The sequence below is a fragment of the Myxine glutinosa genome, chromosome 1 (assembly GCF_964187855.1).
Source record: "Myxine glutinosa chromosome 1, kmMyxGlut1.1, whole genome shotgun sequence".
Taxonomy (NCBI): domain Eukaryota; kingdom Metazoa; phylum Chordata; class Myxini; order Myxiniformes; family Myxinidae; genus Myxine; species Myxine glutinosa.
The window spans coordinates 111,604,371-111,618,955 of record NC_136261.1 but is presented as its reverse complement, the minus strand read 5'-3'; the positions used below and the strand labels follow the sequence as shown (position 1 = coordinate 111,618,955).

General features: G+C 42.9%; 1 protein-coding gene across 4 annotated transcripts in view; it reads right to left on the bottom strand.

The window, feature by feature from the left end:
- LOC137427411 (transcription initiation factor IIA subunit 1) overlaps nt 1-14,585 on the bottom strand; it is a 125,599-nt gene that overhangs the window by 35,835 nt on the left and 75,179 nt on the right. For all 4 annotated transcript variants that reach the window (XM_068116929.2, XM_078776104.1, XM_078776109.1 and 1 more), the window contains exons 9-10: nt 3,135-3,271; nt 2,354-2,573 (exon numbers count right to left, since the gene is read on the bottom strand). In XM_068116929.2, coding sequence (XP_067973030.2) covers nt 2,354-2,573; nt 3,135-3,271 — 357 coding nt within the window. The remainder of the gene's footprint in view (nt 1-2,353; nt 2,574-3,134; nt 3,272-14,585) is intronic.

The following is a 14,585-nucleotide window of genomic DNA, read 5'->3' as shown; positions in this document are numbered from 1 at the left end:
CCTTTGACAGAGATCCAGCTTTCTGACACTGGGTTCAACATTGTGCTCCAAAATACCTTGGTAATCTCCTGATTTCATGATGCCACGCACACATTCAAGGCACCCAGTGCCAGAGGCAGCACAGCAACCACAAAACATCACTGAACCTCCTCCGTGTTTGACTGTAGGGAAGGTGTTCTTTTCTTTGAAGGCTTAATTTTGTTTTCTGTAAACACAGAGATGATGTGCTTCACTAAATAGCTCTAATTTGGTCTCATTTGTCCACAGGACATTATCCCAGAGGATTTTGGCTTGTTCAGGTGTGTTTTGGTATTCTCTTCTTTAAGGTCCAGATCTGCTGATCATGAACCAGTCAGGCTTTCTTATGTCTCTCTCTCAGCAGTGGGGTCCTCCTGGGTCTCCTACCATAGAACCCCCTTTCATTGAGGTGGTGACGGATGGTGTGAGTTGAAACTGTCGTACGTTGTGTCTGAAGGTCAGGTTGAATCTGTTGGACAGTTGATCGAGGTGCTTTCTCCACCATTCGAACAATCCTTAGCTGCAATCTTTGATCAAGTTTTCTCTTTCGGCCACGTCCAGGGAGCTACAGTGCCTTAAACTTCCTGATAACATCGTGTACGGTGGACACACAAACATCAAGGTCTCTGGAGATGGATTTGTAGCCTTGAGATTGTCCATGCTTGGCTACAATGTTGTGTCTCCTCCTCAGACATTTCTCTGGTTTTCTATCTTTTCTCCATGCTCATTGCAGTACACACAGTGACAAAACAGCAGAATGACTCCTTTTCTCCATTCAAACTGGTTGAATGAGCGATTTTTATATTGCAGGCACCTGCAAGTCACCACAGGTGAGTTCAATTCCAAAGTAAAGGATAATCACCCGTTTGAAATCCAATACTTTCTAACATCTTCTGAAAGGTACCAATAATATTGTCCGGGCCTTTCCGGGCTAACCCCCGCTCTTGCAGGGAAAACGGCCATAAAATGCCTGTTGTGTTGTGTTGTGTGTTTAGGATTTTTGTGTGGAATAAGCTAAGATTTAGTGATTTTTTCCCAGCTTTTTTTTTTTTTTTTTGCTCCACTACAAACCAAATATATACATATGTGGATACCAAAATATATTTTTATTTCAACAATTTTCTGGAAGAAAGGGTGAATTATTTGAAAAAAGTGCAAGGGTACCAATATTTTTAGCCACGACTAATATTAGACATTTCTGCATTTCACTTTTTATTACATTGTAAAAAATTTCTACAAAAAAAACAAAAATTCCACTTTGGCATTATGGGGTATTATTTGTAGATCAGTGACCAAAAAATCTCAATGTAATTAATTTTTAATTCAGTCTTTAACAACAAAATAGGAAAAAAGACAAGGGGTGTGAATACTTTCTGAAGGCACTGTACATCCACCAGTTTTAGCTTGTTCCATCCAGCAGTTTTAGATTGAATACGAGTCAAAAAAATAAAAACGCTCCTCAAATTATTTTTATTATATACGAGTGGGATAAGCTTACACATTGTTTAGGTAATAACAAACCGTGCTTCGTAAAGTACGTACCTAATAAATAGAAGCTTTATGATGATTATAGGCAAGTATCACCGACCTGCTGATAGATATCAATCGAGGTTTTTTCATTGATATATTTTACGGATGCGTTTACAGTTTGTACATAAACTTTGATTGAGATTTTTATTTTATGGTTATATAAATTACAATTTTCAAATGCAAGATATTGATTGAGGTATTTATTAATTTATTTAATTTTAATTTGGTTTTTTTTACAAAAGCGTTTACGGATTTTTGCGTAAATTTTCATTTACAGAGGCTTTCTGATGGTTCTGCGATTTCTTCCTGGTGTACCGGCTTTGATGGCCGGCTTCCAGCTTTCTACGACACCGGGTATCCAAGATTAATAACAGTCAGTGGTTAGAAAGAGCTTTATATATACACCATACATACATACATACATACATACATACATACATACATACATACATACATACATACATACATACATACATACTACGATATTAACATCATCCCTTCCCCCATATTTTCAAAGCACTTCCTTTTTCATCTTACTCAATGAACCTCTTAAATGATAATGACCAGGCCTTCTGCCTTTAACAGCTACTTCCTATAACCATGAGCATCCAATTCTTCCACAATGTGAACGTTTCTGCAACATCTTATTTTTCCCACAATTGGTAAGTCTTCTGTTTTTATACTTGGGCTAAGGCTCATTAATAGAACACAAACACACACAAGCTCTTTGGTTTATACCTTCATATACAATTTACATTGAGTGACCACCAACTAAAATAACCAGTCAATCTTTCACACATCTCACCTCATCAACAATGAGCACTTCCTCCAGCATCTGTGCAGCATGGTCATCCACACTGCCACTGCTGTCCTCAGATGAAGAAGAGTCCATGAGAGATTTTTCATTTATCTGCCTGACTTCATCCTCTTCAACACTTGATCCGATCAATTCCTCTTCTTCCTCATCATCATCATCATCGTTATCGGAGAAAGGATCTCCCACTCCATCCAGCTGAGGAAGAGATCTGTCCAAAAGCTTAACTACTCAATAAATGATCCTTTTCGGTATTCAACAACAATGTATATCAAGTGTACAAAATAATAATAATAATAATAATAATAAGCAGGAAAATTCACTTGAGGCAAACATTTAATGCACTTGAGCCCCAAAATATTTACGTTAAAGTCCTGCTCCTTCAGAAGAGCACAAGTTGAAGTTTTATCCAAAGTACTGGATAATTCTATGAAATGATGTCGATGCTTCAGCTAAATGGTGTTCAAACCCCCAATGATGCAAATAGTCTCAATTTGATGCATACCTGGGTCTTCACCTGAAGGGACTTGCTTTAGGACCAGTGACCATGACTTCAGTTCCTTTCACATCATTTATCCAGGTAAATAGACCCCACCAATTTTGGGAAAACCTCTATAGTCTATAGTCTATACCTTACATGAGACGAGGTCACCGTTGGTCAGATGGATATTAATTATTAGCAAATGGGAAAGGACCGAGCTGACCGAGTTCTACAACTTTTTATCCTGCAAGTCTTAGCTAGTTGTTTAAGCAAACCAACAATGTTGCACACCCCAAGGCCTGGACTTCTCCAATGTCTTCCTCAGCATTCTCTTTGAAGCCATCCATCTGGAACAGCAGCTGAGGTTCAAGCAACGAGTCCAGAAAATCCGGGTCAGCAAAGGGCTGTGCTTGACCCTGCCCGGTATTCTATCATTCCACAAAGAAAAATAAAGAAAGACAATTCTTGCTATCGATTTCATACCAATTTATAATTTCAAGGCCTTTTCATTGTTTGCCTGTTGTACATTTTCATTCTTTTACAAATGTTTAATTTTTAATGTATAAATTTGAGAGTGCATCTTGGAATTTCTGTAGCATCCATAGTGCTGAAATGTATTTTTTGTATCCAAAGCCGACCCTCGTGGAAGAGTAAGAGAACAGAGGTAAACAGAGAGAACACATCATGGGGGGAGGAGGGGAAGGGGACACCAACATCATGGTAGATGCACACAACAGAGGGACAGTTGGAGGAAAAAAATGGGTGACGAGAAGAAGGAGCAATGGGAGGGGAAGAATGAAGTGACATCAAATTGTAAGAGTACAATAACACTTTTATGTTTTATCAAAATTCATTATGCAGAATTATTGCTAGCACTGCGAAGTCACACACAAGATTCTTCAACGCAGGAGGAGGCCATTAGGCCAACCTCACAGGCACAATCCTACCAACTCTTGTATATCCCACAATACACAGTGTTTCAAGGTACTTATCCAATTCTACTTTAAATCCATCCACAGTCTGCTGCCACCACCTTCCAAGCTGCCACCACCACCAATCCTTGACCATTCCATGCAAATTGACTACTCTGAGTGAAACACCCCTGCCTTAACTCACCTCCTCATTACACTCAGGTGGCGGCGGCCACTGGGCCCATCACTGCCAATTCTGCAGAAAAAAACAAAACTCTCCTGCATTTATTCCTTCTATGCCCTTAATCATGTTCAACATCTCTATCAGATCTCCTCGTAATCGTCTGCTTTCGATTTTTTAAAGTCCCATCTCCTTCAGCCGCTCCTCATAGCTCAGTTTAGCTAGGCCTGGTATCAAATGTAGTTCATCTATGCAGAACCCTCTCGATGACACCTATATCCTTCCATAGACGTGTTGACAAAAACTGCACACAGTATTCGACAAACTTCACCAAATTCCGATATGGTATTAATATTACCTCTTTGGGATCTATAATTTATTCCCTACGAATAAAACCTAAAACCCTGTTAGCTTTAGCTTTAGGTGCCTGCCACTGCCCTGTCTACTTACCCTCCCACCCCCATATCTATTAACACCCCCACATCCTTCTGTGACAAACTCCAAGATTGTCTCTTGCACCATGTAATCCCCATTTTCATTATTCCGACCCATTCCCAGCACCTTAATTACATTTCCTTTTGTTAAACTGCATCTCGACCAAATTCCAGGGTTAAAGGTAAACTTGTACAGATGTGTTCATGCTTGATGGATTTTTTCCCTGTAGGCAGGTGAACCCTGGTGTTGGGCTAGCGGCTAGGGTGCCAGGTTAGGATTACCTAGGATCCTGGGTTCGAATCCCGGTCGATCGCTGAATTAACACCAGGGGGGTTGACTCAGCCTGTCATCCTTCCGAGGTCGGCTAATTGAGTACCAGTTCACTGGTAATTCCCTGTTTGTCGTTAAAGGCGGCAAAAAGGGTTGGCGGCAGGAAGGGCATCCGGCCATAAAACATTGCTTCAAAAAGGGGACCAAAAAACAACAACCACGGTTCCCGAAAAAGGCCAACCCCTGCTTTGCGGGGAAAAATGGCCTCTAAAGGTGGTTATTTTATATATTATAGGCAGGGGCGTCGAGAGGCAGCACGGGCCCCGAAGCAACCAACCTCGGGCCCCCCAACCCCACCCCTTCTCTTTTATAACTTAAGGAACTTTCTTTTGGGAAGATCCTAAATTAGAGTAGCAACCAGCTCATAAAGCAAAATCACAGCAGCCTTTTCAGCTCACAGTACAAGTGTTGAAAAGTAAATAAATTATTAACAAATCTATTATACAAGTTGAAGTTGGTGCACGTCGTACGTGTTTCAGAGTACGGAACATACAGTGCGGTCCAATTGTCCAAAGCGTCATGATTGCTCCAGACAAACGGCCTCAAATAGTATATAATAAAATGCACACAAAGAGAAAATTATTATTTATCCGTGTCATTTACCTGAATATTTTACTGAAAAAAAAAAACCAAATTGTCACTTTTCTTTAGCCGTATGATCGAAAATAAAGGAGATAGCGGGACGTTTGGACCGATTGAGGCAATTCGCACCCTCGACTGTTGAACATCAGTTCTCCCTAAGATTGGCAAAAAAAATACGTGAGAAGATGGTTAATTAATTTTTTTTGGACAAAGGGGATACAAACCTATTTTTTTGTAACGCACATTTCTGGTTAATAACCATTTTCTGTAAAGTATGAGACTAAAGCGCGGCGTTACACGCGCTGCTTGCGAGCAAGGAGGAAGCGGACAAGCGGTAACTTATAAGCGTCTTTATTTCAGGAGCTCACTGTAACACTGGTGCGCTCCGGGCTGCGCGCCCGGTGTATATCATGAGGCCACGCCTACCCCTCGGGCGTGGCCACCGCCCACTTGGTGCGCGGAATGATGTCACCACGCCAGTGGGCTTTTGTGTCTGCCACACGCGCCCCCCCAGAATTCCCGCGCACCTGGAGGGCCAGTTTGCGGGGCAGACGAATGACCCGGCCGAAGCGCCCCCTGGCGATCGGCGGCATCCGTGGTGATCATGTCGGGGTCACCAGTAAAGCGCGGCGTTACGCGCGCTGCTTGCGAGCAAGGAGGAAGCGGACAAGCGGTAACTTATAAGCGTCTTTATTTCAGGAGCTCTCTAACACTGGCGCGCTCCGGGCTGCGCGCCCGGTGTATATCATGAGGCCACGCCTACCCCTCGGGCGTGGCCACCGCCCACTTGGTGCGCGGAATGATGTCACCACGCCAGTGGGCTTTTGTGTCCGCCACAAGACTACCATTAAAAGCGGTAAAAGTTGTTTTGTTTCAGGCAAGAAAGCCGGCAAGGAAAGCAAAATCAGCTTCTGGCTTTAAATGTAACGATGAGGAAATGAGGATGAGCCGATGAGGATTTTCACTGTACCGGTTGAAAAAAATTACAAGAGAAGCACGGGCCCCTCAATGGACCCTGGGTCGCCAAGTAGCGGCCCCCCATGACCCCTCCTCTCGATTCCCCTGCCTGTAGGCTAGAGAAACTATAATCATCTGATGAGGAGAACCCATGGTACAAAAGCTGTGGGACCAATATGACAACAAATAAGAGCCGTTCACATGTTATACAAGGCAAAGGGTGGTAAATTGTGCAAAATACAAAGTGATAAAACAGAATTGAGAGAAGAGGGCAGGGGGGTAAGAGAGCATTGAAGAAAGGAGAGAAAAAACAAGACCGATAGTCTAATAACGGTGTAGCCAGGTTTGGATCTGCTGTCCACCTGTCATGTGACCAGATCCTCAACTCTGATTGGTGGACATTTGTGAGGGACACACATACACTTTTAGGACACACACACATATAAATGCTGTTCCAGATGGCATTGCCCTGTTGGCTACGCCATATAAATATGGCTGCTGAACCACGTGGCCGATGACGTCAATATTTTTTCCCCCTCGACCAATTTATCCCAAGACCATGCTCAAGACTGATCGGATCAAGCGTTCTACTCATCCATTTATGATGTCATAATGAAGGCACCTATGACATAATTAACATATGTTATTCCCCATGGAGAGTAGTTTACAATGTTGGTTTTTGCCTTTAAAAAAACGTTGTTTTTTTTTTACATGGAGTGGTTTCAGAGATAGATTTGCAAAGTTTTTATTTTTCAAAGATGGTGCCTGTACCACATGACTTGTGATGTCATAATTATCAATTAAAAAGTTCACCAAGAGGAGGCACTCCTGTGATGAAAATTGTGTCAATCTGACCAACGGTTGCAGAGAAAACGATTTTAAAGGGAATAAACCCACAAAATGCCAGCGGAAGCGACAGACATACATACATACATACATACATACATACATACATACATACATACATACATACATACATAGGACGGACAAACAAACGCTGTTCCAGACGGCATTTCCCTTTGGGCTACGTCGTATAAAAGGAAAGTTGGAAGAGGGTGGGGAAAAAAAAAGACGAGATGGAGTAAGGAGCATACAGGAAGCTTTCAAAAATCTCCAACTGTATTACTTGCATAATATGTAAATGGCCTGCAATTTTTTCACAACTCAACCAACAATAACACCTGCTGAAAATGACCATTTTGGACACGATACTTCATTGCCACTGGCTTCCTACCATGTTGTTTTGTAAAGGAGACACGGGACCGGGGTTGGGCAGGAAGCACAACCTTTTAGCAGCAGCCTTACCTGCCTAAATTGGTGCTACAGTATTACAGCGACCCGAGGCTTAAAGCTGTCACCATGTATTTGCATTTTAATGCAAAATTACTGCACTCATCTTTGAAACGGACATTCACAAAGATATTTCCTTCTTCATCAATGTCTTTCACGGTAGTCACGAGGATCGATACAGTCTGCATTTTCAAGCAAGGACTGCTCATTGGCATTTGCTGATGTTTAAGGTAATGGTTCAACCCCAGTCAATATGTCAAAACAAACTAGATATAAACTGTGATGACAAAGTGATTGCTATGTGTGGTTTAATACTCAGAGGTATAAGACCTTGACCTTTAACTCAGAGGGGAGTGATGCAAATCAAGCATAAATGCGCCTTACCCCCAGACTATCTCGAGGGCAATTTCGTTCTGATTGGCCAAACCTTAGTTGAGTTATGGTGTAAAATGTTAAAAAGTAGATAATTAGGTCATGGCCTTAAAAATAGGTCATCGTCAAAAAAGTCAACCCCACATATTTTGAATTACCATTATTGAGGCAAAATTTCATTCTAAAAGTCCTCAGATAATGGCAGAAAAAAGTAAAACCGAAATGCTGGATTAATACTCTGAGGGGTAAAAGATCTTGACCTTTAACCCAAAGGAGTATGATGTAAATAAAGTGTAAATGTGCCTTGCTCTAGATTATCTCGAGAGGGCAATTTCATTCGGATCGGACAAACCTTGGTCGAGGTATGATGAAAAAAAATGTTAAAATGGCTATAATTGGGTCATGACCCGAATAATTAGGTCGAAATAAAAACAAATATGTTAACCCAGCATACTTTATATTCGAATTACCGATGCAAAATTTCATTCCGAAAGTACCAGCCGCAACCGAGATACGGCTTGGAAATTTGAAATGTTCAATGCCGGAAGAATTTTGTTTTCTAAATGGTTATTTAGTACTCCGAGGAGGTTTATGAAACTGTGGTACCATTAAAAATCGGGGGTGCTAATTGTAGAACCCCTCCCCACCCCCTGCAACAGCAATAAGCCTTCCCCCCCATGCTAGGGGGAGGCTTAATGAGAATAATTGGTGCAGAAATGATTGTCCATTTCACGACTGTACGGATTATGGTTAGGATAGATGCATTCATTATTCTTGGATAGAAGCCAACTTATATGATGCATTTAAGCTATGCCTACAAAGCTGAGGTTTAATAAGACCTAATTTATTCCTCTTAGGTTCTCAATTGTCACTGTCATCCATGAAAATAGAGCAGTTTTTCCGGAAATTTTTTATTATTATTCATCATGCAAAGATATTTTAACCAACACAATTAACCTCCAACATTGTTAAAAACTACACCCCACGCAGTGACAAAGTCTGACATCTGGGATGAAGTATATTTCATACAATTACAGAACTTACAAAGAAAAAAAAAAAACGAAAAAAAAAAGAAAAACTTGAGTATCACTTTCGCTTTTGCAAATGAACTCGACAAAGAGTAGTCATTCTTTAATAGTTTGACATTTCCGGTTGTACAATCAGAATGGGCCATAGTGGTATTAAGCATGTAAAGGTACAAGGAGTCATAGTAACCGAGTAATTGCGGTGCTAGTCCAGTAATGGCCCGAATAATTGACACTGCATGACACGTGTACAAATCCCAGCTTTTGCTGGTGAAACAATTGTGAAAACCTAGAATAGCTGATAATTGAAGCTGAAGGGAAAGGTGTATGCTGCATGTGTGAGAAGTGTTATGATTTATGGGAGCGAGACATGGGTAATGAACGTAGAGCAGCAACGAAGGCTGGAAAGGGTGGAAATGCGAATGGTTCGGTGGATGTGCGGAGTGTCGTTGAGAGAGAGGAAGACAAATGATGAATTGCGAAAGATGATGGGAATAGAGCCTGTGATGGATGCTGTGAAGAGGAACAGGTTGAGATGGTTTGGTCATGTGTTGAGGAAGGATGAAAGTGACTAGTTGAGAAGAGTGATGGAAATGAATGTAGGAGGAAGTAGAGGACGGGGAAGACCGAGAAAGACTTGGCTAATGATGGTGGAAGAAGAAATGCGGGCAAGGGCGTTAACAAGGAGAGATGCAGAAAATAGGGAAAAATGGAGAAGATTGTCATGGGGACCGCAAGGCTAACCCCCGCTCTAGCAGGGAAAATGGCCTTAAAAGGCATGTTGTTGTTGTGTTGTGTATCCGGAGCTTAACCAAAATCGAATCAATTTATCCTTGTCGCACACTCACAACCTGTCCGTTCACAAAGCCTAATCTTGAACATCCAAATCCGGCCACAACTTTTTGAGATATCCTGCTCACAGACAAAGACGAGTGTGAAAACACAACCTCCATCCACCTTCTGTGGCAAGATAATAATTAAGGCAAGAGTGAGACGTGATACGGGGCACTGTCAACAAAATAAGTAAAAGCGGTTATAGCGATGAAACACTGAAAAAGCACTGCAGATATGTCAGGGTCTGTTATTTGCGTAATAGACCAGTGGTTCCAGGCCTTTTTCTCAACAGTGACTGGCAACGGTCAGCAATAAATGACCACGGACCACCAATTGGGAACCACACAATTAATGATCTTGACTATCTAATAACTTTTACAGGAATATTCTGATTTTTACCTGAGACATGTCACAGGTCTACAAGAGCTTCGCGTTGTTGGGGGTTCTTGGTGTGGGTCGTCTTTTGAAATGTACACCCATTGGTCAGACAGCTTCCACACCACAACCACATTTGTTAGCAGGTGCTCAGAGTACAACTAAAAATCCCAAAGATTCCAGGCCTCGTGAGTGGGCTGAGCATACTATGCCTTGATGGCTTCACGCTCACAGCATCCTTGTGAATATGCACCCTGCAACCCTCCCCCCCCCCTAACCTCTCCACCCCCTCCCCCCCCCCCCCCCTGGTAATCGATGACACACATATACAGTGCATTCAGAAAGTATTCAGACCTCTTCACTTTTTTCACATTTTGTTATGTTGCAGCCTTATGCTGAAATCGTTTAAATTCATTTTTTCCCTCATCAATCCACACTCAGTACCCCATAATGACAAAGAGAAAACAGGATTTTAGAAAGTTTTGCAAATTTATTAAAACGAAAAAACTGAAATATCACATTGACATAAGTATTCATACCCTTTGCTATGACACTTGAAATTTAGCTCAGGTGCCTCCCATTTCTCTTGATCATCTTCGAGATGTTTCTGCACCTTTATTGGAGTCTCCCTGTGGTAAATTCAATTGATTGGACATGATTTGGAAAAGCACACACCTGTCTATATAAGGTCTCACAGCTGACGATGCATATCAGAGGAAAAACCATGCCATGAGGTCGAAGGAACTACCTGCAGAGCTCAGAGACAGAATTGTGTCGAGGCACAGATCTGGGGAAACCTACAAAAAAATCTCTGCTGTTTTGAAGGTTCCCAAGAGCACAGTGGCCTCCATAATTCTTAAATGGAAGAAGTTTGAAACAACCAGGACTCTTCCGAGAGCTGGCCGCCCGGCCAAACTGAGCAATCGGCGGAGAAGGGCCTTGGTAAGAGAAGTGACCAAGAACCTGATGGTCACTGGCTGAGCTCCAGAGATCCTGTGTGGAGATGGGAGAAACTTCCAGAAGGACAACCATAGTGGCCAGATGGCAGAGTGGCCAGAAGGAAGCCAAACAGTTCAATCTTGGTTTCATCTTGTTGCAGAATCTTGTTTCTCACAGTCTGAGAGTCCTTTAGGTGCTTTTTTTTGCAAACTCCAAGCGGGCTTTCATGTGTCTTTCACTGAGGAGAGGCTTCTGTCTGGCCACTCTGCCATAAAGCCAGATTGGTGGAGTGTTGCAGACATGGTTGTGCTTCTGGAAGTTTCTCCCATTTCCACAGGATCTCTGGAGCTCAGCCAGAGTGACCATCGGGATCTTGGTCACCTCTCTTACCAAGGCCCTTCTCCTCCAATTGCTCAGTTTGGCCGGGCGGGCAGCTCTTGGAAGAGTCCTGGTTGTTCCAAACTTCTTCCATTTAAGAATTATGGAGGCCATTGTGCTCTTGGGAACTTTCAATGCAGCAGAAAATTTTTTGTAGGCTTCCCCAGATCTGTGCCTCGACACAATCCTGTCTCTGAGCTCTGCAGGCAGTTCCTTCGACCTCATGGCTTGGTTTTTGCTCTGATATGCATTGTCAGCTGTGAGACCTTATATAGACAGGTGAATGCCTTTCCAAATCATGTCAAATCAATTAAATTTACCACAGGTGGACTCCAATCAAGGTGTAGGAACATCCCAAAGATGATCAAGAGAAATGGGAGGCACCTGAGCTAAATTTCAAGTGTCATAGCAAAGGGTCTGAATACTTATGTCAATGTGATATTTCAGTTTTTTCTTTTTAATAAATTTGCAAAACTTTCTAAAATCCTGTTTTCTCTTTGTCATTATGGGGTATTGAGTGTAGATTGATGAGGGAAAAAATGAATTTAAACGATTTCAGCAGAAGGCTGCAACATAACAAAATGTGAAAAAAGTGAAGGGGTCTGAATACTTTCTGAATGCACTGTATATATATATGTATATGTGTGTACGTGTGTATGTGTGTGTGAGAACTGCAAGGGGGATATTTTAAGGGCTTTTCCTATCCAGACACTAAATAGTTAAAAACTACTTAACGTGAGCTTTGGCTTAAACTTGGAGACGGTGGCAGGGGTTTTCGACGGTCCACACGGTCTCCACGTTTTTCAAAGTTAAGTCTGTTCACAATTGTATTTTGTCGAAACTGTATTTATCGTTCGGTGTGTGAACTTATAGTGTCCCCCTTGGAAGTTTCTCGGTGTTTATCTTTCATAAATTAATCGTTTGTTTGCTGCGTCACGAGCAAGGCCTTAACGCCTCAGGCTTCCCCCGTCGAAGGTTGTTCCTTCCTTCGCTGTTTTGCTAGCTTTTTTGATTTCCCCTTCTCCACCAAGCTTCACCAAACATCTACTATTTGTCTAACGTTGTAACCCTCACACCCCCCCCCCCCCCCCCCAAAAACAAACAAAAAAAACTTTTATTTCCCTTTCTCCTCGTGTGCTTTTGCCTCTGCCCATGTGCGCTGTCTCGCCCCGCCCCCATTTTCCCCTTGCCTTCCACCTTTTGCCCTGTTCAAGTGACTCGTGGTCGTCGCTCTAGGCTTCCTCTCCCCATTGGTATTTTTGTGAATATAAGATTGTTCTTCACAGTTCTGGTTAAATATGTTTCAACTATCCCCTTCAGTGTTTTATTCAGTGGTTTATTACAACACGCTGTTTTTCTTCTTATTTAAAAGGCTCCTTTCAATTTCCTCTTCAACTCATTCCATTTCAAAAAAATATTCAATCTCTAATGATTCCAAATCACTCCATGCTCTAAATTCTCATTCATTCCATCCCTCCTCCATCATTCTTAAACGAATCGCTAACTTGAAAATCACAACAAACCCAATTTGTTATATATGTTCATCTTTCATTAATCATCCACTTTCTAAACTCCCCCCTTGCCCCTCCCCTTCAAATCTCCCCCCCAACCATCCCTCCCAAATTCTCCCTCCTTCTCAAAGCTGCCTCCTCCCCACTTCCTCTCCCTCCTATGTCATACCTCCACCTCCCCCCAACCTTCGACTTTCCTCTGCCCCCCCCTCAAACAAACTCTCACTGTGCCTCATTCCATCACCATCAAACCTTTCGTCCTCCTCATCCTTCCCTTTCTTGTAACTCTTCTGTAATCTCTGACACACTATCAACTGCTCTTCCTACATCCCCCTCTCACCCTTCATCTGACCCTACCCCTCCCCTCCCCTGTCCTGCACCCGATGCTCCCCCTCTCTCCTCACTAACGGTATGGACCTCAAACATCCGGGGCCTTCGCTCAAACCTGATTGATCTCTCCATTCAGGTTGCTTCTGAAAATCCAGACTTGATCTGCTTAACAGAAACTTTCCTCCTTCAAGATGTCTCTGATTCCTTAATATCTCTTCCTGGTTACTCCCCCCTCCGGTACGATAGACCTGATCCTCGTCCTGGTGGTGGGGTGGCTATCTTTATCAAAAACTCTCTTCCTCACTCTCCCTGCACTGCCCTCTCTCCACCCCACCCACAGGAGTACCTCTGGCTACGGCTTCCTCTCCGCTCCCACCTTTTGTTCATATGTGTTCTGTACCGTCCTCCAAACAGTGATGACTGCATTTACATTTCTCTGTTGGACAACATGGACCAACTTCTATCAACTCATCCAAACTCTCTCTTCCTCATATGTGGCGACTTCAACTGTCATCATGCCAGCTGGCTGGGTGTGGGTTCATCTCTCACCAGCCATGGCACCTCAGGAAAGGACTTCTGCGACTCATTGGGACTGACACAATCTGTCAATTTCCCGAACCGGATCTCAGTCAATGGAGTATCTTCTCTTCTGGACTTGGTTTTGACCAACTTCCCTGCAAATGTCTGCTGCTCTTCTTCTGCTCCAATCGGTTCTTCTGATCATGTGCTTGTTAAAGTGGACATCTCACTGGCCATTCTCAGAGAGCCTCCTCAGCGCCGACGAGTCTGGCATTTCACTCAGGCTGACTGGCACGGTCTGCAAGCAGCCATCAATCAACTGGACTGGTGGAATTCTTCCAAAGCAAACTGCTCTCTCTCATGCACAGATTTATCCCATCTCGTCTTCAGTTGTCTTACCCTTCCTCCCGTCCATGGTACACTGAATCTTGTGGTGAAGCAGTTGCCCTGAAACAACTTGCCTTTGCGTCTTGGAAGGCAAATCCAACTGAAGGCAATCTCAGTTCCTTCCACCAAGCTCGAAACAAGTGTGTTTCTACCCTCAGGAGTGCCAGGAAGCACTATCTCTCCACACTCAAGATTGAACTCTCAAACCTGTCTCCTTCCTCCAAATCCTGGTGGCATCTGGTCAAATCCGTTTCTGGTGTTTGTTCCCCCTCCATCCCCTCCCTTACCTCAAATGGCTACACAGTTGACACAGCACGTGACAAAGCCGAATGCCTCAACTCTGTGTTTGCCTCAAAATCTTGTGTCCCAAACCCATCTCTCTCTGT